A 26,314-nucleotide genomic window follows, 5' to 3' on the forward strand; every position below is an offset into this window, starting at 1 on the left:
CCCCACTCAAGCTGGTGACCTCGGGGTTTCGAACGTGGGACCTTAATGTCCCAGGTCAACTCTATCCACCGAGCTACCACCAGTAGGCATGGTTTTTAAAAGCATATTTGCCACCAGCGACCACGCTGGTCAGTGTGAGTTTGTGTTCTGGCTGTGCTTACACTGTCTCATGAGGATTCAGATTGGCTCGGGATTCTTCTAGATTTGAGCAATGTTGGAATTGGAACCCTTTGTCTCACTTTCCCTTTGTGTGTTCCTTCATCCTTTGATTCTTAAATGTGTGTCTGAGGAATTAAATTAAGTAGGAACAAATGCTACACCACTTTTGTGTGCAGCCTTAGGGTCCTTGGGTGTGCAGAGAGGGAGAGGATTACAGAGGAAGAACGGCCTGGATGCATTCTGGGATGTGTCATGCATTTAGGGAGAGGTCCTTCCCCCATTGAAGTAACAAATGAACAGTTTCAAATTAATCAAGGGCAAAATATGTGTATCATTTTAAGCAGGAAAGCAGCAATGTTGTCCCTCTGGCATATTTGGAAGATGGTTCAGAACTCCTGCATATAACACTTGCTCAGAGGATGTGATGTAGTTTCAGAGGCTGCACAGGTTTCTTTAGGGAGTGGTGGCATTGCTGCTTTCTCTCCGCTGTCCCGTCTGCCTGACGGCAGCGACAGCCGGGATAGCGGGAGCACGGTGTCTGCAGTCCAGCTAGTATGCTTCCTCCAGTACCCCAGATGCTGCAGGCTACTGACCTGGCAGATTGAAGGCCCACACAGATCATCTGCAGCTTTAGTATGCTCCATACCGTTTGCCCAAATAACAGCGTGAAGAACACTGGTCGGTGCTGCCGTGCACTGTGGAGCTGACGGGAACACATCTGGGTGCATGTGTCCGGGGGCTGCACTGCTCTACACTTACACCACCAGTTCACTGAGGACTGTTTAAAATCTCACCTGCCACTGAAGTGACTGCCTTTCACAGCTAGCTAGACTGTGCATACTTTAAGTCTCCTCTGAAGAATCACCTAATAAATAAGCTGAATCCTAACACACACACACACATTCTGTCTTTATGGAAAATGGCTGCTAATCCATGATCATTTTTTTCCCAGAAACAGGTTTTATGATAATATAGTAAAAATATTAAATTAGAAAATGCCTCACTAAGGGTTATAAAACCTTACTACACTGGAGATAGGTAATTATCCCCTCTACAGCCTAAATGACAGTTTAAAAGAAATAAAAATGTTAGTGCTCATTACTTGCTTTTGTAGGTTGCAATAAAGGGTAAGTTAAATTTTAATTCAAGGAAGAGCCCCTGCTATCGACCTTCTACCTTAGGTCCAAGTCCTGTTAATTACTCTGTAGGTTATTCTCCTGCATGATGCCAACATTAATACGTTTTCTACAATGGACGTTCCCACTGGCCACTGAGGCCAAGAGTGTGGGGGAAGGGGTGATAGAGGGGGAAGGCATTTCAGCTCAGCGATTCTAATCTTGATTCTTAATGTGGTAGAGAGCAGGAATTATGTATTTAAAGAAAAGTTCATTATTCATAGCCTTAAGGGGACCTGAAGTATTAAACTGTACACTCACCCCGGAGAATCAGATGGAGACAAGGTTACCGTGAAGGTGGATGGCTGAGCTCCTCTGCCTGGCTGACCCCCGGCCGGTTAGTGAGGACGCTGCAGGGGAGATGGTCCTCACAGCGGGAGGCAGTCTGGCCCTCTGTCCCCTCATACCTCTTTGGTACCTACTGTTATCTTTAGTTTTGTTTTCCTTGAGATGGGGCAAGGGAGATGGACACGTCCAGTTTATTTTCAGCTGCTTCTACCTTTCCCTGCACCATGGCAGCAGACCTAGCACCTCTCCGGGTTTGGGCCCGAGCTCCGTTTTCATCCTGGGGTGTGCAGAGAGATGTGCCCAGAGTTTCCAGGGGTGCAGATGCATGCATCCCTGAAGCGGCTCCACCTGCGAGTGCGCCCCTGTGGGCGTGTGGGCTCCCCTTACCTCACCTGTCACAGATGTGCTCTGCCTGCCGACACAAGGCCCACCTCCGTGCCCAGACCTGGGACCCTGCCCTGGAGGGGAAAGCCTTCAGGGCACTACAGGAAAGGACAGGTCGGAATGTTGGTGCAGGGACTGAGGGCTGCTTAGATAGTCCTGCAGGTCCCATGGTCCCTGTCCTTTATTGCTAACAAAATTGCAGGAGAAGTTGATTGAGTTGTCAGCTGATGTCATTAAAACTAATTTTTGGTGGCAGATCACTATGTAATTCTTTTTTTCTTTTTTTGGGGGGGGGCTATAATTCAGAAAGAAAAGAATTGAGTGGGATTGCTCTAAAAGAACTCTCCAATTCCTGTCTACTTGTTTATGGGACAGGGTCTCTCAGCACCTATGTCTACAAAACCAGAAACGTGAGCAGAGTCGAGGCTGAATCCTCTGTCATTACGGCCACAGATGACACTCACCCACGGGTACATGAGTACCCGGGCAGGGAAACTTTGTCGGCATCATCAAGAGGTGCATTTCCAGCCATGTTTTACTTATTTATGTATGTTAAATTCTTACCAAAATTATAACACATATTATCATTGTATATATGATTATATACTAATAATTGTAATATCATAATCCAGAAGTAATTTTAAAAAATTACTTAGAGCCTTATGGTCTGAAGAAATTAAAATATTTTTATTTCAACACTTTAAATTTCAAAAAGTGTTTCAATTTACATACTTATTTTTGTGGCCAAGAAGTGTGGTAGGGTTATCCATAAAATACTTTCAAGCATAAAACAATTGTATTAGGACCAAAATCTCGAGGGAAAAGTCAAGTGGAAACACACTTTTAAAAAGTAAATTTCCCCGCCCTGGCCGGTTGGCTCAGTGGTAGAGCGTCAGCCTGGCGTGCAGGAGTTCCGGGTTCAATTCCCGGCCAGGGCACACAGGAGAAGCGCCCATCTGCTTCTCCACCCCTCCCCCTCTCCTTCCTCTCTGTCTCTCTCTTCCCCTCCCGCAGCCAAGGCTCCATTGGAGCAAAGTTGGCCCGGGCGCTGAGGATGGCTCCATGGCCTCTGCCTCAGGTGCTAGAGTGGCTCTGGTTGCAGCAGAGCAACGCCCCAGATGGGCAGAGCATCGCCCCCTGGTGGCATGCCGGGTGGATCCTGGTCAGGCGCATGCGGGATTCTGTCTGACTGCCTCCCCATTTCCAGCTTCGGAAAAAAATACAAAAAAAGAAGAAAAAAAAAGTAAATTTTCCAAGGTAAAGAGTTTGTTTATGTGTTACCTAAATGAGAAATTATGAGCAGCAAATCAGTGTGGCATATAGATTCCACTGGGCGCATTACAAACAGGGTGTAAGAGTTTTATTTTAGACATTAGTGTTCACAATATTCTGGTTATTGTATCCTTTGTGATACTAAATTTATTAAAGAAATCTATATGTAAACTTAGAAATGTGTGAGGGGCTGTGTGGTTTTGAAAAGATAGACAGGAATAAAGAGTTTTTTATTATGTACCAGGTCACAGATAAATCATCAGTTTTTGTTGTGGCACCTTAGTTGTTCATTGACTGCTCTCTTTAAATTTATTTTATTTTATTTATTCATTTTTTAGAAAGGAGAGAGAGAAGGAGAGAGAGAGAGAGGGGAGAGACAGAGAGAGAAGTGGGGGGAGGAGCAGGAAGCATCAACTCCCATATGTGCTTTGACCAGGCAAGCCCAGGGTTTTGAACCGGCGACCTCAGCATTTCCAGGTCGACGCTTTATCCATTGCGCCACCACAGGTCAGGCCGGGGCTGTGTGGTTTTGTACAATTCCGTTGAGGTGTGGCGAGTGGCTGGAGGACCCGGACCCCGGACTCCCCCCCCCCCCCCCCCGTGGTCCTGGCATTCCCCGTTCAGAGGGGCGCGTGGGCAGTGGGTGGGAAGGGTTGGGCAGCACTGAGCAGTTGGTGTTGGCGTCGGGGGGGGGGGGGTCTTCATCCTGTTGATGCTCCTGGACTTGGGCCAAGTGTCTGCCTTGTCCATCCTTAGAGTCAGGGCTGGGTGAGGGAAAAGGAGAGGGGAAGAGGGGGAGGAAGCAGAAAAGTCGGTCAGGGGGCTGTCGCCATATTCGTGGTCAGAACCAGTCAGTCTGAGATGTGGAGGCTGGTGGGACAGGGAAGCTTGGGATGCTTTGAAGGCACAAACAGCCCCTGGCTGGTGGTGGTGAGTGAGGAAGACGTAGAGTTGAAATTACTTGGGGAGTTCTGGGTTGGAATACAGTAATCCCTTGCTCATATTCTCCCTGTCTCTAAAAATAGTGGAAGAGCCCAGACCACCGAGCTTTCCAGGTTGCTTTGCCATGAATAGCTGCATATGTTTGTCAGCTTTGCCCACCTGAGTGTGAAACGATGTTCTATCAAAACACAGTTTTGCCATTTCACTCTCTGCTCCTGACACATGAATCTGCTGCGGACAGTGGCTTCCTCGGCCCAGGCGTCTGCTCGGCGGTAGTGATGGGGTTTGGTGCAGGCGAGCAGCGAGGTAGGCGGGTATGATTGCGAAGGGCTGCATAGCTACCGTGTGCCTCTGCATTTTTTTTCATCAGGTGCTGCAGCCTCAAACTCATGCTGTTTTTGGTCATGGCGGCTCTCCCTGCAATGCCATTTAATTTTTTTGTGAAATAGTTGGAGAGACTTGTAGTTACTAGCAAATAGGCCGTACATAGCGTGATGAAGGGGAGCCTAGGCAGGGCCTTGCTGTTGCTTATGTGTTGGAGCTGGTGATGTGGAAGCCACTGGAAATGAGGCTGCCTACCTCCCCGTCACATTTAGTATGAAGCTGCCTTCCGCCTATGCAGGCTGGTTCATCTGGGCTGGCCGAGAGCAGTCAGGCGGCCGGATGTGGCCGAGGAACAAAAGAGATGAAGGAGCTCAGGGTGAACCTGCCCCCTTTGTCTGAGACCCAAGGGCTGGCCTGTAGTCAGGGGTAAGGGTACTGGCCCATTCTTGCCATAAAAATCCCTGTCACCATAGTGGAAACCCCGTTTTCTGGCCTGCACTCTCCCTGGCTGCCTTGTGGTTCTTAGAATGATAATGTTCGTTACATTCTTGGCTTCTGCTGTTTCTTTTTAAAGATTTTTTTTCTTTTTAAAAATTTATAATATGCTATTTCTATTGCTGGATTTTCTAATTATAGTACCTCTATTCCTATCACAACTATAAAGGGGTGACTTCAAAAACAGACTAAGTTTTTATGTTAAAGTCTTGCTGAACCAAAAAAGCTGTTTGAAGGGTAGTTTTTTGTTTTATTTTGAAAGTCAGATTTGCTGATGATGGCTCTCAGATAATGAGAGCGCTTTTAACAGCCTGTTATCTTAACAAGAACGGCAGGCTCTTTTATGGTTAGATCTTGAAAATGTAACACAGAGCAGGTACATCTTTCTTCTGGGGCCGTTTACTCACTGGCCGGGGGCCTTAGCTTGTATGTACGCATCCTCCTTCTGGGAGGCTTAGTGACTGGCTTTCATGCAGACGGCAGCCATGGGCCGCCTGCCTCTGTTGGCCATGTCCCCCATAGTCCACCACCCTAGTGGGTTTGAGCTGCTGGCCCCTTGTGACCCCTGCTGTCTGCAGGGAGAATCTGCTCTCTACCCCAGAGGAAGTGCCCTGGAGCTTGTCCCTGTGACAGGAGGAGCCTTTCCCTACCCCATCTTGTGTCGATGATCCGGCCTTGACACATGACAGTGGCCAGGTTGTTGTGCGTATGTTGCATTTGATAGCAGAAACAGAGGTTAGAAATGATCATTTATTTCCAAAGGCCTCAGGACCCTGGCATGTTGTGATTTTCATAACATCAAACCCCAATTTTAGGAATAATATATTAACCAATCGAATTATTTATTAGATTGAGACTAGAGACAAGGGCTGGGGAGGGGGGAAGAACCTTTATTCTGCTCCTGAGTGGCCGCACATGTGATAGTAATTGGAATCTTGTTGCTGGGTCATTTTCATTGTTTTTCAAGTACTGCCAAGTCCAAGAAAATGTATGAAAACTAAATTATATCCCCCTACATCCCATGTCTGATTGAATCCTCCTCATCATGTGGCAGCCTCACATATCCTATTAAAATATTCAATCTTGTTTTCTTACTTGAAGAACCTGTCTGTAAAGGGTAAACTTACAGAAACTCATTCCCCAGAGACAGGATATCCAGCCACACCAGACTATTTACATATTTTACTATTCGATTGGCTTCTTCTGGGTTTCTCCCTTTCTTTGCGTTTGTGAGTAAGAGCTATGAGATGCATTTTTAATTACACGGCAGTGTTTCCAACGGAACAAGTAGATTGGGGTGTTTCCCAGCTTCTTAGTTTTCTTTAACCTTGAGAAGTTAACCACTGTGTCAACCAATTTGTTTGTCTTCTAGGACAGAGTTGTATCGGTCTCTCTTTGGCCAACTCAGCCCTCCCGATGAGAGGGCCACTGGGATTGATGGCGCCACCTCTGTCGCAGCCAGGCCGTGAGGCAGGGACTCCGAACGCACGTTGACGGCACCGTGGCAGATTGGCTGCTCACCCAGCCCCAGATGAAGGAGCCCACTGGCTGTGGGCCAGAGCAAGTCAGGGTGTCCCTGAGAAGGTGTGCTATTCAGAACACAGGCTCACAGGTCCCCAGACTCCTGGAACCAAGTGTCTGTGCCTCTGGTGCTTCCGTGTGCAGGGGCCTCCCCGGGCCCCTGAGCCACCACAAATAAAGAGCATTATCAGTGCTGCCTGTGTGCTTTCTTCAGCAGCGCGGGGTGGAGTCTGACGTGGAGCCCCAGCAGGGCTTGTTGGGAGGGGTTTCATTTTTTTGACCCTAGCCAAATGGCCTCCTCTTAAAATATAAAATGTCACAGAAGGAAGCATTCTGGAGCAGATGCTGCCTTCTGGGAGGATGTTTTGCTGTTGAGTGTGGCTCTAGGGAGCAGGGAATCACAAAAAAACCCTCAGTTCTGCCTGGGAGACTTTGTCATTTGGAGGTACTTGCTGATTTGTTGCTAAATACAAACCTCTGATTTCTTTTGTTTTCCCCCACCCATAAAAATTCTTCCAGAGCACTTTTCCATTTTCATCATTCCTAAATCACTTTATTGAGATTAGCTCTGGTGTAAATCTAGCAGGAGTAAATGATTCACTTGTTTTTCATCCAAAGGTCAGAAGCTAGAAATTAAATCCCCATAAGGGGGATTTATTGGCCTGCTGTGGTCAATATGCAGGGAAGATTATCTTGCATAAGTAATTCATGCCGACTAGCACATGAGACTGACCATCTCCTAGGCACCTCGTCCAAATCTTCACTTAAAGCTACAGAATTAGAGAAGAAAAGTTGCACCCAAGGAAACAGAGCACAGTTGTAGTTAATAATTAGTTGTTGTTTTTTAAAGTCAGGTTCTGAAATGACTTTAAAATGTCAAAACTAAGTGGCACGACTTTGTGCTCAGGAATCTCACCTGTCATCGACTTGGTATCCGGGGACTGCGCACTGCCTGGAGGCGGGCTCCACAGGAGGTGAGTCCTGGGTGTGATCTGCCTCACAGTGCCGTCCGGTACCCACGGTACCCACGGGTCTGCTGAGCTCAGGGTGGGGCAAACGTGGGGAGAGGACTCTTTCCATCTCACATTAATTGGGCCTCCGAACATGGTGATTTGTTTTCCTTGTCTCGGTAGTTACCTCTTGGGCTTGACTGTCAAGGACATGTTTAATTTTCAGTGTATCTCCAGTTTCCCAAAAGATCAATCAACAAAAATAGGAGCATTTCCCCATGCTTACTCTCTTCAAGTGACCACTTTCCACAACATAGGACATGTAGGCCTGTCCATCTAGCCTGAGGATTCTGAGCGATTCACATCAGGACAGCAGGTAAGTCACCTGTTCATATGGGACATGAATGAGTGAGCTTCTTGCTAACTCATGTTTCCTCAGAACCTTTGCTATGGTCACTCTTTATTTGATGATGATACAAGATTGAAACAGGCACGTCAAAATATTTGGAGTCCAACCTGTTTAATTAAAATGAATTAAAAGCAGGAGAGATGAGAAATAATGGACAGGATTTTCAGTCAAGGGAGGCTTGCTTTTTAAAATTCAGAAGACCACCCTCCTTCCAGCCAAGAATAAATTGGAAACTATTTTAATTGACACGGATACTGCAATTCAACTGTTACTAGAAAGACAGATTAGTTGATTGATTTGCATTTTAATAAAACTAATACTTTACATTTTGGTGGCTAATGCTGATTTTTAAATGAGTTGAGAACTGTTATCAAGCATTCCAATCCAGAACCCTTTTTCAGTGTTGACTGAAGCATTCTCCCTTTTGTGTGAAGTTTGCTTATTTTTTAAAATATATTTTTTTAATATTTTATTTATTGATTTTTTTTTTTTTTTTAGAGAGAGAGGAGTGAGAGAGACAGAGAGAAGGAGGAGCAGGAAGCATCAACTCCCATATGTGCCTTGACTAGGCAAGCCCAAGGTTTCGAACCGGCAACCTCAGTGTTCCATGTCGACACTTTATCCCACTGCACCACCACAGTTCAGGCAAGTTTGCTTATTTTTTCTTGGCCCAGCTGACTCCCTGCAGGACATTCCTAAACCACAGACCCTGAAGTCCCCACCAGTATGGGGAGGTGGTGAGCCGGCCAGGGGGACGCAGGCAGGGCCCACGCAGCCCAGGTTCGTACCAGGGACAGGAGCCCAGACCAGGCACTGGGCCTCTTCCTTCAAGATAGAGAAGATAAGGCTGGTTTCTTGTCCTCGTTTATTGTACATTAAAAGTTAATTACTGAAAAGTAGAAGAAGCAAATAGAACTAAGACTTGGCCGTAATCCCACCCCTGGACACACCCACTTCCCATGACTCTTAGCGCTTCGCAGCCCCTCCACGCAGGCGCCGGTATACCGAGTACCCGTCTCCGCAGCAGTGGGGGTGGAAGACCGGGTTTTAACTTTTGGACTGTTCAAAATTTTTTACTTACCCTTTAAAAACAAACAAAATACCCACGCAGCCATGCCCCATCATCTCCCCTTGTACCTGACACGCACATGCCACCAGCTGAGAACCAGGGCTACTAATATGTTCTGCATTTTAATGTTAAGAGCACAGTGAAAGGTTATTTCCGACCTGTGGTGGCGCGGTGGATAAGGCATCAACCTGGCATGCTGAGGTCGCTGGTTGGAAACCCTGGGCTTGCCTGGTCAAGGCACATATGGGAGTTGATGCTTCCTGCTCCTCTCCCCCCCTCTTCTCTTGTCTCCTCTCTAAAATGAATAAAATTTAAAAAATAAAAAGACTTGCTTAATTTAAGCATTGACTAGAATAGTCTTTTTTTAAAAAAGGTTACTTCCATGTTTCTGCAGGTAACATTTTAATTTGTAAACTAATTTGTATTTTAATTGTAAACTAATAATTTCATTTGAGGCATGTATTGTCAGTACTTAACCAAATCCTCTGTCGTTGAACATGTAAATTGTGAATTATTTGCTATTATGAGTAATGTTATTGGGAAATACTTGGGCATAAAACTTTATTGTCTTTTTAAAATTATTGTTTTTCTTGGCATATATTTTTACGAGTAAAGTGAACCAAGTGAAAGAATCCACACAGTTTGTAGGCTCTTGGTACTTGTTCCGGAGGCTGGTTTTAGGGTCCTGGCTCATGTCTTGGTGTCTTGCTGGCCTGCAGCAGGCTGTAGCAGAGTGGGGACTGGCCTCGGAGTCTCATGCTGGGGTTTATTTCTTACTCCCCAGGGAGCCCTTCAAATTGGCAACCTCCTCCGGGAGGATGAAAGAGCTCCCACCTGTGCTCTGCTCTTAGCTGCTTCCAGGAAAGATGGTGGATGATCAGAACGTGGCGCTCTCACCTCCCTCCCCGGCCCCTGTTTTCTGGCTGCTGGATTGCACATGGTTTGCTCTCCTCTCTCCCTCCGGCCTCCATGCTCTTGCTGCTGCCAGTACCTTAGTCTCGGGTCTCGGAGGTGGTCTCCCATGCCTTGGGTGGGTTTGCCTTCCTCCCAGCGGCTCTGTGCTGTTGGTGGTGTGCAGCCCTACTCTCCAGAGCCACATCTGAGACCACTCTCTGCGCATCGTAGGAAAACCCCAAGAGCCAACAGAACGTAAGGGATGGCAGACTCACCCATCCGTCCGCAACAGACCCTGCACCTGTCTCCAGGTGAGTCACGTAGTTTCCTTAGAGAGGCTGATTTCCCTACTCCCTACGTGCATTGCTGAGACGCTCCAAGAGGGCTGCCTCTTTTCCATTTCATCTAGAAAGAGCCGAGTGTGGAGACTCTGAATGGAAGCACATGTGACCTTCGTCATAAACCATGGCACCACGTCCCGGGACAGAGCAGTCAGTCCACATGTGGGATGCATTGAGGCCAAGATCCGTGTCTGCCTGGGCTAGACTCACAAATGAGGCAGGCATGTGCCTCAGCACAACGTCACAGACCGTAGGGAGATGACGTCCGGGAGGAGATCAGGGCTGCGGGCTGCGGGTGTTCTAGGCCAAGGTGGCCAGCTGCCCCTCTGCTGACACCTCGAGAATCCCACCTGGTGTGGTTGCACTTCACGTAGGCAAATGTAGCCAGTGAGCCTTGTCTAACGTGAATGTACCTTGTTTTCCGCATCTGAGTTTGCTCTTAAAGTTATATATGTGCCTGTGTATTGGGGGCAGCTGTGCTAGGAATTAAACTGAGCTTGCCATAGTCATTCTTTTTCTTTCCATCTTTTTTTTACTTTCTCTGTCTTCCTGCTATTTAAAAAATAATTACCCGTAATTTGGTAAGTTCATTAATTCTCTGACGTCCAGGGGAATCCATATCCCCCAGCCGGTCCGTGTGCGTTCAGCTCACCCCACAGCTCTATTGATGGAGTCTCCGTCGCCTGCCCTCGTCCTAGGGAAGAGGGATGACGCAGGCACAGCGCCTCTGCCTGATCTGACTCCCGTTTTTCTTGTTTGTCTATAGATTTCCTTTACCGCGTCTTTCCTGCTCATGGTGTGGGGTCGCCGGTAGGGTCGTTGCCTCGGCAGCATTTATATTCCTGAGAAGTTTGCTTGGTTTATTTCCCCTGGTTGAGGGTTCTCAGCTCATTTGTTGAGGTCAAGGACGCTGGATTCTCAGGAAAGAAAATTTAAAAGAATGTTAAAAAAAAAAAAGCAATCCCACATCACTGAGAGGGTAGGAAAAGAACATAAGGTCCCCAATAGACACTGAAAGTAACACATAAAGATTCCTGCCCACCCTCCTCCGGCCCCATCTTCCCCTTTATGACTGGATTGGAAATGAGCTCCGTCTGCTCTGGGCAGCCGGCTGCCCGTCACATGGGCTGGCTGCGTCCTCCTCTCTTGTCTGCCCTCCCCAAGGTAGGTGGAAGCTGTGTTATTTAGGGGCGTGCTGCCCAGTTCTAATAGAGACTTGGGGGCATGTAGCTAGTTTTGGAATGGGCCTATGTGACGTCTGGAATAAAGGACAGATAGATATAAATGAAAGGTGGAGTAGTGGAGAGAAACCTGGGCCAGAAATCAAACCTGCTAGGATGTGACCTTGAGGAAGTCTTTTGATCTTTGCCCTCAGGGTCCTCACAGTAATATGAGGGTCAACCAAGCTGGTTTTGAGGCCCTTCCTTATCTAAAGCAGCTGCTTTTAAGTACAGGCAGTGTGGTAGATTTGGGTTAAGCCCAGGTGCAAGAATGTTTTTCACATCCATGCATTCAGATAGTTATTGACCTACTGTGTGCCAGGCATCAGTGGAGGCTCAGCAAAGGGCTATATAGGCAAGGGCACAGTCTGCAGTTGGGTCTCTGTTCTCTTCTGTAGAGATCTCATTCTCTAGCGTGGGTCTGATTAAACTCATTACATCCACTGGAGCTGCCTCTTTTACTTCTGGCTGGTCCTCCTGGAAGCCCAGGCTCAGAGCCCTTTTGAGGCTTGGCATCACTCTCCCAAGATTCCAGTTCTCCAAGGTGAAAGGTCAGCCTGGCAGGAGGGCAGAGCCCTTGTGCTCTCTGGCACTTCCTCCTGGGGCTGCAGTCTGCCTGTGTGAGCCCAGCCCTCCGGACTGCTGTGCTTTAGCATGCAGGTGTGGCTGATACCAGGCAGGGAGCCTACGGCTCTGTGATTTCTGCCTCAGCGAGGACAACTCTGAACCCAGGGAGTCCTTCATTCCGGTGGCCTGCTGCCTCCCTCTCTCCTGTGGGTCCTGGGGAGCCCAGAAGCCACCTCCAATGCTAGGAGCGTTAGAGGACCTGGACCAGAGCTGTCCAACAGAACTTCCTGGGGCAATGGGACGGTAACTATCCTTGTGTCATCCCATACCTGTGGCTTTTGAGCACTTGCAGTGGGGCCATTGTCCACCGTATTGGAGAGCTCAGGTCTATGTGAAGATTTCCCAGCCTTTCGCAAGTTATACCAAAGACCAAAATTGAAAATGGGGAAAATGGTCAGCAGACTCAGGATGGCAAGAGCTCCCGGTGTCCCAGGGCCGAGGGCACAGTCTTCATGCACCAGGTATGTGTGCAGGCTGGGGGACGCCCTGCCTTAGACTCCAGAGGTGGCTAGGAGAGTGGAGGAAGCCAGTGTTTCCTGCCTCGGTGCCCAGAGTGGCTGAAGGGGACCCTGAGAGGCTAACCACCCCCTGTCTCCGCCTGAGGTATTAGGCTGGAACTGACTCTGATGCTGTGAAATTATTTTCCAGTTTGACTCTTGTGTCCTTTAAAGTTGTAGCACACTGCTCTTGGTTTTAAGAGTTAAATGTAAGGCTAATACAGAACACTTTAAGCGTGATAACTCCGAGTTCATATTGTTAGAGGAGATAAGCAGGAAGGAGCAGGTGCTTTTGAATTGACTTATCAGCCTTTCAGCAGGCTCCCAGGCAGCCTCGCCCCCACCTGGGCGCTGTGATGTTCAGGAGGATCTTGGAAAAGGAGGCTTCCCCTGGCCCTGGGGCCTCAGTTTCATCTGCTGACCTCGCTAGGAAGGTCGGGCCTTTGTTCCCCGTGGGAGTGCAGCCCAGGAGTGTGCGGGCAGCTGGAAGCCTGGCTGGGAGGGAGCCCCTCACCCATGGAGGGAGCCCTGTGGAGATTTTACATTTTAAGGTCACACCCTGATCTTGGCAAAGGAGGGTAAGAGGAGACCATTGTGAGCTCTAGCTCTCAGTTATATAATTAAGCTGAGATTTTCCTTCCTGAAGGAACAAAAAGAGGCCAAGGACAGGCTAATTGAAACCTCAAGATTGCTTTTCCATGAGTAGCCTGAGCAGGTGGGCCGGGGGAGATTGCCACCTCTGGCTGGCTGGTGGTCTGGCACTGACCACCCTCCATGGGAGGGGGGTCTGTTTGGCATGGGTGCCTCCCTCTGCTTTCTTTTAAAATAAGATTTTGCTTCTCCTGGTCCAAACAGGGAGGCCTATGCAGGAGCTGGCCGTGCCAACACCCCTGGGCTCCACCATCGCCCCTCTTGTGTTCTGGCCTGTCAGCTGCTCCCCCAAAACGGCACAGGGCAGCCCAGACAACCGGTCTCCAGGGCCTTTCAGAGGCCCACCTCTCTCTAAGAGGATGTCAGCCAGGCTGGTTCTTCTGAAGTTGCTCATTCCCAGGTAAGTGATGCTTAAAATAGTGATGCTTTATTAATTGCAGACAGGGCTGCTCATTAGAACCCAGGCGTGTGCTCTCTGCACCTGTCCATGCACTTGCCGCCGAGTGGAAGGACTTCCTTGCCTCTCCTTCCCACTTCCCACCCCCAGAAGAGAATTTCAACTTTAAGACAAACAACTTCATTTACAAGTGTGTCTCTAATTAGCTGCAGAATTAGGAAAGCTGAGTTTCCCCCCATAGATCGGCTGAACCCTCGAGGGAGACTGGTGGAATAGAGAGAATCGCATTTCCAATTATTTTGTTGAATTGCTAATTTAGTTATTGTGCCTGGTGTAATTGTGATGGGTATTGGGTGTGCAATTCAATTTGTTTTAAATATTTGTGGGAAGGCTGATCAGTAATGGAGCTGACCTATTTTGTGGCCCAAATTGAGGGGAAAAAAGGCTAAAACACAACAGCCACAAAGATACAGTTTGTTTCCATTTTTATTTTGATCTCTCTCATCCCTCTTAAGACCACTGATGCAACAAAAGGATTAAATTAAAAGATGACAGCACTTTGATCTTCTCCCTTTGAAAGCGGAACTGTCCTTGGTAGTTTCACATGCAGATATTCTAGGATAGATTTGTAGATGCATCACTGAGCTGAGTGGCTCCACCTCCCATGATTGCATTTCTGTGTGTGCCTAGAAGGCGCGTGGGTGTTTGGCCTTTGGGAATTGGCACACCTCGGAGACAGAGTGGGTTCAGTCCAGACCACCACAATAAAATGAGTCAAAATCTTTTTGCTGGTGGAGCGTCTTGCCTTCGGTTCATTAAAAAAAACAAACAGACAAAAAAATGCAACACCTGTGAAGCACAATAAAATGAGGAGGGGTCATCTGGTCGGGTTGCTCAGTTGTTAAGAGTGTTGTCCCAAAACATCAAGGTTGTGGGTTTGATCCTGGGTCAGGGCACATACAGGATAAGAACAATGAATGCACAGCTAAGTGAACAACAAATAAATGCCCTGCTTCCTGCCTCTCTCTCCTTTCTCCCCCCCCTCCCTCTCTGTCTCCTCCCTTCCTCCTTCCTCTCTCCTTCCTCCCTCCCTCCCCCCCCTCAAAAAACCCAATAACCTAGTGGAGGAGGGTGCCTGCAGCAAACATGGTTGGAGCTGCTGGGCCGAGCCTGGGTGCCGGTGTGGAAGGGAAGACACTTCCCCCGCAGGTAGCAGGTAGCGCTGTGTGCAGGGGTGGTGACCAGGACACTCGCCTCGGCGGTACTGGTACAGTCCCTTGCCCAGGTAGGCCCTGCCGCTTGGTTGAGCTTGGGCAGTTGTGAGGAGGGTGAGGTGTGAGGTTCCCTCTCTGCTGGTGGTGACGGCCAAGTTCGAACTTCCAACTTTCATCCTCAGGGTCTCCACATCTCCCACCACCCACCCCGCCAGGGTCTGGACCAGAGGGAGGGCCTGTGGACTAATACTGTTGGTGTGCCCGTTGGGTGCTGAGCAAATTGATCCTGTCTGGGCCTGAAGCAGGGCTGCACTTGTAGGGAAGAGTGAGGGACAGGGCTCCGCTCTGCAGGGCGCCATCCCGCCAGCCCCCCCAGTCTCTCTCAGACCCAGGACAGGCCTCAGCTGAGTTAGATCAGAGGGTGGCAGACCAGAGTAGATTTTGAGGGACGGTAATAATAAAATGGGTATAGAAGCAAGTGACTTTGATTCTAAAAGGATCACTTTGTAACTTGATTAACTTAGAAAAGTGTCAGCGTCCATCTCTGTGCATCACTGCTGAACGGAAGTTTAAACTTCGTTGTTCCTACATGAGAGGTCGCTGGGGCCTCAGCAGGCACTGCAGACACAGGTGGTCTTTCTAAACAAGCTCTTCCGGAGGAACTGGGAGGAAAGACCCAGTGGGCACAGCTGCCGATCTTGAGGATCTGTATCCTGTGGGTGGTGACAGGACAGCCATTGCACACGCCACGCCGTGAGCCAAAAGCAAACCCCTGGCTGGGGGTCTGGGGGGTCTGGGGAGAGCAGTGGCAGAGGAGAAGGGGGCTGTGGAAACCGGGCGAAGGCGGGAGGGCAGGCTGCGGGTGTTGGTAGTCAGGTTAGTACACCCCTCCCCCTTGCTGGTTATAGTTTTTACAGCTTTGATATGGACATGTAATTTACATACCATAAAATTCACTCATTGCGAATGTACAATTCAGTGATTTTCAGTGAATTTGTGGAGTAGTGCTACCATCCACACAATCATCACTCTTAGAACATTTTCATCCCCCAACAAAGAACTCTGTTCTGGTTTGCAGTCCATCCCCGTTCCATCCCGGGTCCATCCCTGGTTCCATCCCTGCCCCCCGGCAATCACTGACCTGCTTTCCATGGCTATGGATTGGTCTTTCCCAAATGTGTCCTATAGAAAGAATCTGCAGTGTGTGTGTGTGTGTGGTCTGTGTGTCTTGCTTCCTTCCCTTAACTTGAGGTCCATCCATTAGAACGTTGGTAGTTTGTCTTTATATTGCTGACTAGTACTGCTACGTTCATTATCTGTTTACCTGTTAATGGACATTTGGATTGTCCCCAGATTATGTATAAAGCTGAGATAAACCAGTGGTTTTCAGCCACCAGTCTGCAGACTGGTGCTGGTTCACAAAAGCAGTAACCACCTTGCTGTCATATGAAGATTACAGACCCAATGATCTTTGTTGAATTCACTTCTGCTCAGGGTGATTGCCACTTGTCAGCCTGTATCATCAATGAAAATACTATTGGTTTCTTAAATCTTTGGAATTTGTAGGCTCGTTCGAACAACCTTTTGCACCATGCAGAGCATTTACAAATCATGCACAACGGCCCTGGCCGGTTGGCTCAGTGGTAGAGTGTTAGCCTAGTATGTGGATGTCCCGTGTTTTGATTCCCAATCAGGGCACACAGAAGAAGCGTCCATCTGCTTCTCCATTCTTCCCTCTTCTCTCTCTCTCCCTCGCAGCCATGGCTCGATTGAAGTGAGTTGGCCCAGGCATTGAGGATGGCTCCATGGCCTCCACCTCAGGTGCTAAGAAGAACTTGGTTGCTGAGCAACAGAGCAAGGCCCCAGATGGGCAGAGCATCACCCCCTAGAGCAGCGGTTCTCAACCTGTGGGTTGCGACCCTGGCGGGGGTCGAACGACCAAAACACAGGGGTCGCCTAAAGCCATTGGAAAATACATATTTATTATACAATACATTTTTAAATAAAAAGTGTTTTGGTCGTTTGACCCCCGTTGGGGTCGCGACCCACAGGTTGAGAACCGCTGCCCTAGTGGGTTTGCTGGGTGGATCCCGGTTGGGGCACATGCAGGAGTCTGTCTCTTTACCTCCCTTCCTCTCACTGAATAATAATTTTAAAAATCATGCACAAAAGGCATTTGGATAAACTTATGTAATGTTCAGTGCATCGTACATGTGGAGTTCAGAAATCGAGCACCAGCTCGTACCACATTGCACTGTTATGCATGATAAGATGAAGCTTTATTTGTTGCATGTTTCTGTTTCCAGATGGCTAGGTCACTGGTCCCCAAGTGTAAAAAGGTTAAAAACCACTGATAAAAACAATCACATGGCTTTATGGAACATGATTTCACTTTTCTTGGAAAGATACCTAGGCATAGGATTGCTGGGTCATATGGTAAATTTATGTTTAACTTTTAAAGAAATTGTCAAACTGTTTTTCCAAAGTGGCTGCGCCACTTTGCATGCCCATCAGCAATCTGTGAGGTCCCAGTTGCTCTATGTCCCTGTTAATACTACTGATTGTCTGTCTTATGATTATAGTCATTCTAGTGAGAGTGGACTCTCATTGTGGCTTTCATTATATTTCACCAATGACTAATGATGTGGAACAGCTTTTTATGTGCCTATTAGCCACTCATAAATTTACCTTCTTTGCCAAGCATCTATTCAAATCTTTTGCTCATTTTTAATTGAGTTGCTTGTCTTTACTGCATTATAAGAACGCTTTATATATTCTAAATACAAATCCTTTATCAGCTACATGATTTTCTCCCATTCCGTGGCTTCTCTTTTCATTTTCTTAAGGCTGTCTTTAGAATCATAAACTTTTATAATTTTGATGGTCTCTTCTTTTTTTTTTTTTTTAATGGATTGAGTCTTTGGTGTCAGATCTAAGAAATCTTTGCCCAACCCAAGGTCACAAAGATTTTCTCCTGTGTTTTCCTCCAGAAGTTTTATAATTTTAATGCTTACATTTAGATCTGTGATCCATTTTGAGTTAATTTATACATATGGTGCAAGGGTCTAAAAATGTAATTTTTATGCATATCAATTGTTCCAATACCTTTTATTAAAAAGACTTTTCCCTCTTTGAATTGCCTGGATTCCTTTGTTGAAAATCAGTTGACTATAAATGAGAATTTGTTTCTAGACTCTTAGTTTTGTTCCATTCTACTTGCCTATTTTTACACCAGTCAGAGTTTTGAAATTGCATAGTCTAAGTCCTTCAAATTTTTATTAAAATTATTTTGGCTATTCTGGTTCTTTGCATTTCCATATAAACTTTAAGATAAGTTTGTTAATTTTTATAAAATTGCCTGCTTGCGTTATGATAAGTCTTACATTGAATCTGTAGATTAATTTAGGGAGAATTCCTATCTTAACAACATTGAGTCTCCCAGTCCATGAACATGGAACGTCTCTTCATTTATTCATATTCAGTATTTCTCGACAGTGTTTAGTAATTTTCAGGGTACAAGTCTTGCACTTTTTTTTTTTTTTTTACAGAGACAGAGCAAGAGTCAGAGAGAAAGATAGATAGGGACAGACAGGAACACAGAAAGATGAGAAGCATCAATCATCAGTTTTCCATTGTGGCACATTAGTTGTTCATTGATTGCTTTCTCATATGTGCCTTGACCGCAGGCCTTCAGCAGACCGAGTAACCCCTTGCTTGAGCCAGCAACCTTGGGTTCAAGTTGGTGGGCTTTTTGCTCAAACCAGATGAGCCCGCGCTCAAGCTGGCGACCTCGGGATCTCAAACCTGGGTCCTCCGCATCCCAGTCCGACACTCTACCACTGTGCCACTGTCTGGTCAGGCCAAATCTTGCACTTTTTTAGTTAAATTTATTCCTAAGTATTTTGTTGTTTTTGATGCTACTGTCAATGAAATGCTTCCTTAATTTTATTTTTGGATTGCTCTTGCTATTATATAAAAATATTATATAAATAATTTTGTATATTGATATTGCACCCTGTGACTTTGCTGAATATATTAGTTCTAGTTTTCAAAAATGGGTTTTTCACACAGAATCACATCATCTGTAAATAAAGACAGTTTTAAGTCTTTCCAATCTACAAGCTTTTAATTTTAATTTTTTAGCCTATTTGGCTAGATCCTCCGATATAATGCTGAGTAGAAGTAGAAAGAGTCAACATTTTGCCTTATTCCTGATCTTAGAGGAAAAGCATTTACTCTTTCAATATTAAATATGATGCCATTTGAGGTTTGTCATAGATAGATGCCCTTTCTATGAGGGCATGATGAGGAAATTCCTTCCTAATCATAGTTTGTTGAATATTTTTATCTGGAATGGATGTTGAATTTTACCAAATGTTTTTTCTGTTTGATCATGTGGTTTTTGGCCCTTATTCTATTAATATTATGTATTACATTAATTGATTTGGATGTTTAACTTTGCACTCCTGGGATAAATCTCACCTGGCTGTGGTGTATAATATTTTTCTATGTTGCTGGATTCGATTTGCTAATATTCGCTAAGGATTTTTGTGTCTATCTTCATGAAGGATATTGGTCTGTAGTTTTCCTGTGATGTCTTTGTTTGGCTTTGGTATCAGGATAATACTAGCTCATAGAATGAACTAGAAAAATGTTTCTCTTCTGTTCTCGGAGTTCGTGAAACATTGGTATTTCTTCTTTAAATATTTGATAGAGAACTCACCAGCAATGCCTTCCAGGACTGACTAAGCTGTCCTTTTTTTTTTTCTTCTTGTATTTTTCTGAAGCTGGAAATGGGGAGGCAGTCAGACAGACTCCCGCATGCGCCAGACCGGGATCCACCCGGCACGCCCACCAGGGGGCGATGCTCTGCCCATCCGGGCGTCGCTCTGTTGCGATCAGAGCCACTCTAGCACCTGAGGCAGAGGCCACGGAGCCATCCTCAGCACCCGGGCCGACTTTTGCTCCAATGGAGCCTCGGCGGTGGGAAGGGAAGAGAGAGACAGAGAGGAAGGAGAGGGGGAGGGGTGGAGAAGCAGATGGGCGCCCCTCCTGTGTGCCCTGGCCAGGAATTGAACCCAGGATTTCCACATGCCAGGCTGACGCTCTACCACTGAGCCAACTGGCCAGGGCCTAGGCCAGGGGTCCCCAAACTACGGCCCGCGGGCCGCATGCGGCCCCCTGAGGCCATTTATCCGGCCCCCGCCGCACTTCTGGAAAAAGCACCTCTCTCATTGGTGGTCATTGAGAGGAGCACATTGACCATCTCATTAGCCAAAAGCAGGCCCATAGTTCCCATTGAAATACTGGTCAGTTTGTTGATTTAAATTTACTTGTTCTTTATTTTAAATATTGTATTTGTTCCCATTTTGTTTTTTTTACTTTAAAATAAGATATGTGCAGTGTGCATAGGGATTTGTTCATAGTTTTTTTATAGTCCGGCCCTCCAACGGTCTGAGGGACAGTGAACTGGCCCCCTGTGTAAAAAGTTTGGGGACCCCTGGCCTAGGCTGTCCTTTTTTAATTACTACTTTAATTTCTTTACTTGTTATAGGTCTATTCAGATTTTCTGTTTCTTTTTTTAATTTAATTAATTGTGTTTACATAGATTCTAGGTTTATGTTTCTTAAGTCAGTTATGGTAAATGTGTGTCTTTCTAGGAATTTGTCTTATCTAAGTTGTCTTGTTTGTTAATATAAAGTTTATATTTCTTTATAATCCATTTTACTTCAGTAGGGTCACTAGCAGTGTCTTCTCTTTCATTTCTGATTTTGGACATTTTCTTTTTTTTTGGTCAATTTTGTTAATCTTTCAAAGAACTAAAGTTTTATTAATTTTTCTCTAATTTTTTTATTTTATTAGTTACTATTCTAATCTTTACCTTTTCCTTAATTCTGCTTGCTTTGGGTTCAGTTTGTCCTCTTTTTTTTTCAGTTTCTTGAGATGGAAGTTTAAGTTATTGATCCAGACCAGTTATTGTTGAATTGTCTCTTCTTTTAATTTTTACCTTATGTATTTTTGGGCTTTGTGTTTATGTATGTATACATATAAAATTGTTATAACTTCCTGACAAATTAATGCTTTAATCAGCCCTCTGCCTTTGGCTTATTTGCTGTTGTTTATTTTTTTACATTTTATTATTATTTTTTAAATTGAACTTATTGGAGTGACACTGGTTAACATAATTATTTGAGTTCAGGAGCCCAATTCTACAACAGCTGTCTGTACACTGTGCTGTGTGTCCACCCCCCAGTCAAGTCTCTGTCCATCGCCCTTTATCCCCTCACCGTCCTCTCCCTCCCCCACCCAACAAGCACCACAGTTTTCCATGTCCATGAGTATTTTATTTTTCTTTGTCCTTTTTTGTTCTGTTATTTTATTGTTCTTCTATACATGAGGAGTTGTTTTTCTCTAGCTTCTTTCAAATTTTTTTCTTTGTCTTTCAGAAGTTGACTATGATACAGCTCTTGGTACAGATCTTTTTGTGTTTATCTCCTTGGGGATTTTCAGCTGCTTAGATCCGCAGATTGTTTTCTATCATATTTGGGAAGCTTTCAGCCATTATTTCTTCAAATACTTATCCGACCACTTTTTCCCCTTCTGGCACTCCTGTTACACATAGACTTTCACACCTGATGTTGTTGCACGGGTCTTTTGAGGCACTGTTCATTTTTCTGTCAGTCTGTTTTCACACTGGATCATTTCAATTGCTCTGTCTTCAAGTTCACAGATTCTTTTCTTCTTTCTTAAATCTGTTTAGTCTCTCTAGTTAATTTTTAAATTTGCTGTTATGTTTCACGTTTCAACTCCAGAATTTAATTTCTGTGTGTGTGTGTGTGTGTGTGTGTGTGTGTGTGTGTGTGTGACAGAGATAGAGAGAGGGACAGATAGGGACAGACAGAAAGGGAGAGAGATGAGAAGCATCAATTCTTCACTGCAGCACCTTAGTTGTTTGTTGATTGCTTTCTCATATGTGCCCTGAGTGGCGGGGGGTATACAGCAGAGCAAGTGACCCAAGGTTCAAGCTGGTGAGCTTTGCTCAAACCAGATGAGCCCGCACTCAAGCCAGCGACTTCAGGGTCTCGAACCTGGGTCCTCCTCATCCCAGTCCGATGCTCTATCCACTGCACCACCACCTGGCCAGGCCAGAATATTTTTTATTGTGGTAAAACATGACCATTTTAATGGTTTTAAGCTCACTGGCATTAAGTACATTCATCTTGTTATGCCCTCATCACCGTCATCTATCTCAGAAAATTTCTCATCATCCATCAATGAAAATTTCCACCTTTTACAGTAGCTCATTTCCTCTTCCCTTCAGCCCCTGTTAACCGCCGTTCTACTTTCTGTCTCTGTGAATTGGACAATTATAGATGCCTCCTATAAGTGGAATGATGCAACAGTTCCCATTTTGTGTCTGGTATAATGTGTCACTTAGCATAGTGTCTTCAAGATTTATCAATACTGTAGCATGTATCAGAATTTACTTAATTATTTCTATAATAGCTGATTTGAAGTCTTTATTTGCAAAGTCTAGCATTTGGGTCCACATAGGAACAGTTTCTATTGACTTATTTTTTCTTCTGAGGTTGGGTTATACTTTCCTGTTTCTCTGAATGTGTCATAATGTTTTGGTTGAAAATTGAATATTATATGATAGCAACTGTGGATTCTAATTTTTCTCCTTGAAGGTTCTTTTTGTTTTTGTTTTGTTGTGTTTAATATTTTGATGAAATCTGTGGATTCTGTTTCTTCAGTGGCTAAGCCTAGCTTCATAGGTATCATCCTGTGCCCAGTGGTTAGCCAATAACCTAAGGTCTTCCAGTGATCTGGGCAGCTGTTGTGCTCAAAGGCCTTGTAGCACTAAGTCTTCTGCTTTCTGTTGATAGTGTTGTGTGTGCGTGTGTGCGTGCGTGCACATGTGTGTGTGTATGTGCAGGAGTGCATTAAAAATTTAGGCAGCCTTTAAGCATGCCCTGGCTTGTACTTTCTGGTGAGACCTCTTGTATCCCCTCTTCATGTGCTTAGAGGTTCATGGTCAGTTAGGGACGTGTGGATAGCTTAGACCAGTGGTTCTATTTTCCGATGGCTTTAGGCGACCCCCGTGTTTTGGTCGTTAGACCCCCGCCAGGGTCGCGACCCACAGATATGTATTTGAGAACCGCTGGTTTAGACCCTGTCTGGTCTCTCCTGCTGGGGAGTTTATCAGCTTCCCCTAAGGCTGTCTCATTTCCCGTATCTGTTAAATTTTTTGGCTAGGCTGCTGGTCTGTTGTTTGCCATTGAGATTACTGCTGTTAACTAACAATGCAACTGGGTATGGAATATTTTTATCCAGACTTCTGCTTTCATTCACGATCCCAGATTAGAATCCTTCTGGAGCTGAAAGAGAGCTTAGGGAGCTTCTCATCCTGCCTTTTCCTTTTGCAAGACTCCAGAAAGCCCTGGAGCTGCTCAAGGCCCCACTGTAAGGGAGGCCGGGCTTAGAGCTCAGCCTCTGTCTTAATCCACTTGAGCTGCTGTAACACCACAACAGACGGTAGCTTATAAACAACAGAACTTTTCATAGTTCTGGAGGCTGAAAGCCCAAGATCAGGGTGCCACATGGTTGGGTGAGGGCTCCCTTTTTAGGTTGCAGACTTCTCATTGTATACTGACATGGCAGGAAGGGAAAGGATCTCTGGATTCTCTTTATAAGGTGTGATTTTATTCATAAGGGCTCCACTCTCACAACTGACATCATCCCAAAGACCCCAGCTACTAACACCTTCACCTGTGGGGGTTAGAATTTCAACATATGAATTGGAGGGGAGCATAAACATTCAGACCATAGCATTCCACCCCATCCCCCACACCCATGTCCTTATTGCATGGAAAATGTATTCATTTCATCCCAACAGCCCCCAAACTCTTAACTCAGGGGTCGGGAACCTTTTTGGCTGAGAGAGCCATGAACACCACATATTTTAAAATGTAATTCCATGAGAGCCATACAATGACCCGTCTACATTACGCATTATCCAATAAAAATTTGGTGTTGTCCCAGAGGACAGCTGTGATTGGCTCCAGCCACCTGCAACCATGAACATGAGCCGTAGGAAATGAATGGATTGTAATACATGAGAATGTTTTGTTGGGTTTTTTTTTGTGTTTGTTTTTTTACAGAGACAGAGAGAGTCAGAGTGAGGGAAAGACAGGGACAGACAGACAGGAACGGAGAGATGAGAAGCATCAATCATTAGTTTTTCATTGCACATTGCGACACCTTAGTTGTTCATTGATTGCTTTCTCATATGTGCCTTGACCGTGGGCCTTCAGCAGACCAAGTAACCCCTTGCTTGAGCCAGCTACCTTGGGTCCAAGCTGGTGAATTTTTGTTCAAACCAGATGAGCCCACGCTCAAGCTGGTGACCTCGGGGTTTCGAACCTGGGTCTTCCGCATCCCAGTCCGACGCTCTATCCACTGTGCCACCGCCTGGTCAGGCAGAATGTTTTATATTTTTAATGTTATTTTTTTTTATTAAAGATTTGTCTGTGAGCCAGATGCAGCCATCAAAAGAGCCACATCTGGCTCACAAGCCATAGGTTCTCGACCCCTGTCTTAATTCATTCCAGCATCAATTTAAAAGTCTAAAGGCCAAACTCTCATCTAAACGTCATCTAAGTCAGTGTTTTTCAACTGCTGGTTCGCGGACTGGTCCCCCAGAAACTTTGTGCTGGTCCGCAAAAGAGTTAACCACCATAATGTTGAATGAAGACTATAGTTGCACTGATCTTAGTCAAAGTTGCTTATGCTCAGAGTCCCCAAAATAGTTCTCCTATTTTCACTGGTCCCTAGGAGTAAAAAGGTTGAAAACCACTGGTCTAAGTCAGATATGGGTGAGACACAAGGCATAATTTACCCTGAGGCAAGTTCTCCAGCTGTCACCCTGGGAAATCAAACAAATTATATGCTTCTAAAGTACAGTGGTGGGGCAGGTACAGTACACATTCCCTTTCCAACAGGGAGATATAGGAGGGAAGGAAGGGGTGATGGTTCCCAAGCAAGTCCAAAACCCAACAAGGCAAACAACATGAAATCTTAAGGTTGAGAATAATCTTTAATTTGATGCTCTGCCCTCTGAGGTGGGGGAGGTACTATATTCTGGACACCCTGAGTGGGGGGCTTGTCTTTTGGACACATTGGACCTCCTGGGGAGTACCTTTCCCCTTGACTTTGCTGAACACGGTGCACTCCACAGCTCTCCTGGGCTGGAATCAAGCACCAGTGGCATTACCAGTCTGGGGGGCTTTAGGAGGGGCCTTCTACCTGCCATGGCTCAGCTTGATAGGGGTCTGGCCCCTACAGCTTTGGGTGGGGGTCATCTGGCCTATTGAAACCCAGGCAATGCACCCCATCTTTGAAACTGAGGAGGCAGCCCTGATGATCTCTGAATTGCCTTTGGGGTCCTTCCCTTGTCTTGAAGAATAGAACATGTTAGAAGCTGAATAGCTCTATGGTCCCATCCTGTAAAATCTAGGAAGCCCAATTTCCTTCATTCCTTCCTGTCTTCTCCCCCTTAAGTTTAAATAGCATTTTCCTGCTGGGAGTGCTGATTAAGTCCATGGTTTACACCCATTCTAATTTCCTGATCAAAAGGTCACTTGGCCACAGCTTTAGAGTTCTCTTCCGAACATGCTTTTTCATTTACAATATGGATAGACTGAAAAATTTCCAAATTTTCAATGTTTGCTTTCCTTTTAACAATTTTTTGTTCATTGATTTGAGAGAGAATAAGAGAAGCATCAACTCAGCCTGACCTGTAGTGGCGCAGTGGATAAAGCGTCGACCTGGAAATGCTGAGGTCACCGGTTCGAAACCCTGGGCTTGCCTGGTCAGGCACATGTGGGAGTTGATGCTTCCAGCTCCTCCCCCCTTCTCTCTCTCTCTGTCTCTCTCCCTCTCTCTCTCCTCTCTAAAAATGAATAAATAAATAAAAAAAAAAAAAAAGAGAAGCATCAACTCATTGTTCCACTTAGTTCCATTTAGTTGTGCACTCATTGGTTGCTTTTTTTTTTTTTTTTTTTTTTTGTATTTTTCTGAAGTTGGAAACAGGAAGGCAGTCAGACAGACTCCCGCATGTGCCCGACCGGGATCCACCTGGCACGCCCACCAGGGGGCGATGCTCTGCCCATCTGGGGCGTCACTCTGTTGCAACCAGAGCCATTCTAGCGCCTGAGGCAGAGGCTACAGAGCCATCCTCGGCGCACGGGCCAACTTTGCTCCAATGGAGCCTTGGCTGGGGGAGGGGAAGAGAGAGACAAAGAGGAAGGAGAGGGGGAGGGGTGGAGAAGCAGATGGGTGCTTCTCCTGTGTTCCCTGGCCAGGAATCGAACCTGGGACTCCTGCACGCCAGGCCGACGCTCTACCACTGAGCCAACCGGCCAGGGCTCATTGGTTGCTTCTTGTATGCACTCTGACCAAGGATTGGTCATGTGACCGGGGT

General features: G+C 46.0%; 1 protein-coding gene and 2 long non-coding RNA genes across 6 annotated transcripts in view; all 3 read left to right on the plus strand.

Moving 5' to 3' along the window:
* Window positions 1–26,314, plus strand: part of AATF (apoptosis antagonizing transcription factor) — a 187,217-nt gene that overhangs the window by 130,287 nt on the left and 30,616 nt on the right. For 2 of the 3 annotated variants that reach the window (XR_010729484.1, XM_066262812.1), the window contains one exon: window positions 6,412–6,753. The exons of the other annotated variant lie outside the window; for it this stretch is intronic. Coding sequence is in view for 1 of the 2 variants with exons in the window: in XM_066262812.1 (XP_066118909.1) it covers window positions 6,412–6,508 (97 nt within the window). In the remaining variant the exon portion in view is untranslated. Of the gene's footprint in view, window positions 1–6,411; window positions 6,754–26,314 lie in introns of those variants that run through there. 3 annotated transcript variants of the gene reach the window in all.
* On the plus strand, window positions 7,248–11,403 carry LOC136323486 (uncharacterized). 2 transcript variants are annotated; one of them, XR_010728977.1, is made up of 6 exons: window positions 7,248–7,534; window positions 7,737–7,886; window positions 8,418–8,568; window positions 9,777–10,018; window positions 10,114–10,193; window positions 10,292–11,403. It is a non-coding gene; the product is annotated as an uncharacterized lncRNA (long non-coding RNA). The 2 variants fall into 2 exon arrangements; XR_010728978.1 differs by lacking the exon at window positions 9,777–10,018 and having other exon boundaries at window positions 8,418–8,564.
* Window positions 12,064–26,314, plus strand: part of LOC136326603 (uncharacterized) — a 30,741-nt gene continuing 16,490 nt past the window's right edge. Inside the window, exons 1-2 of the long non-coding RNA XR_010729486.1 lie at window positions 12,064–12,531; window positions 13,423–13,618. This is a non-coding gene — a long non-coding RNA (uncharacterized lncRNA). The remainder of the gene's footprint in view (window positions 12,532–13,422; window positions 13,619–26,314) is intronic.

The sequence above is a fragment of the Saccopteryx bilineata genome, chromosome 2 (assembly GCF_036850765.1).
Source record: "Saccopteryx bilineata isolate mSacBil1 chromosome 2, mSacBil1_pri_phased_curated, whole genome shotgun sequence".
In the NCBI taxonomy this organism is placed as follows: Eukaryota; Metazoa; Chordata; class Mammalia; order Chiroptera; family Emballonuridae; genus Saccopteryx; species Saccopteryx bilineata.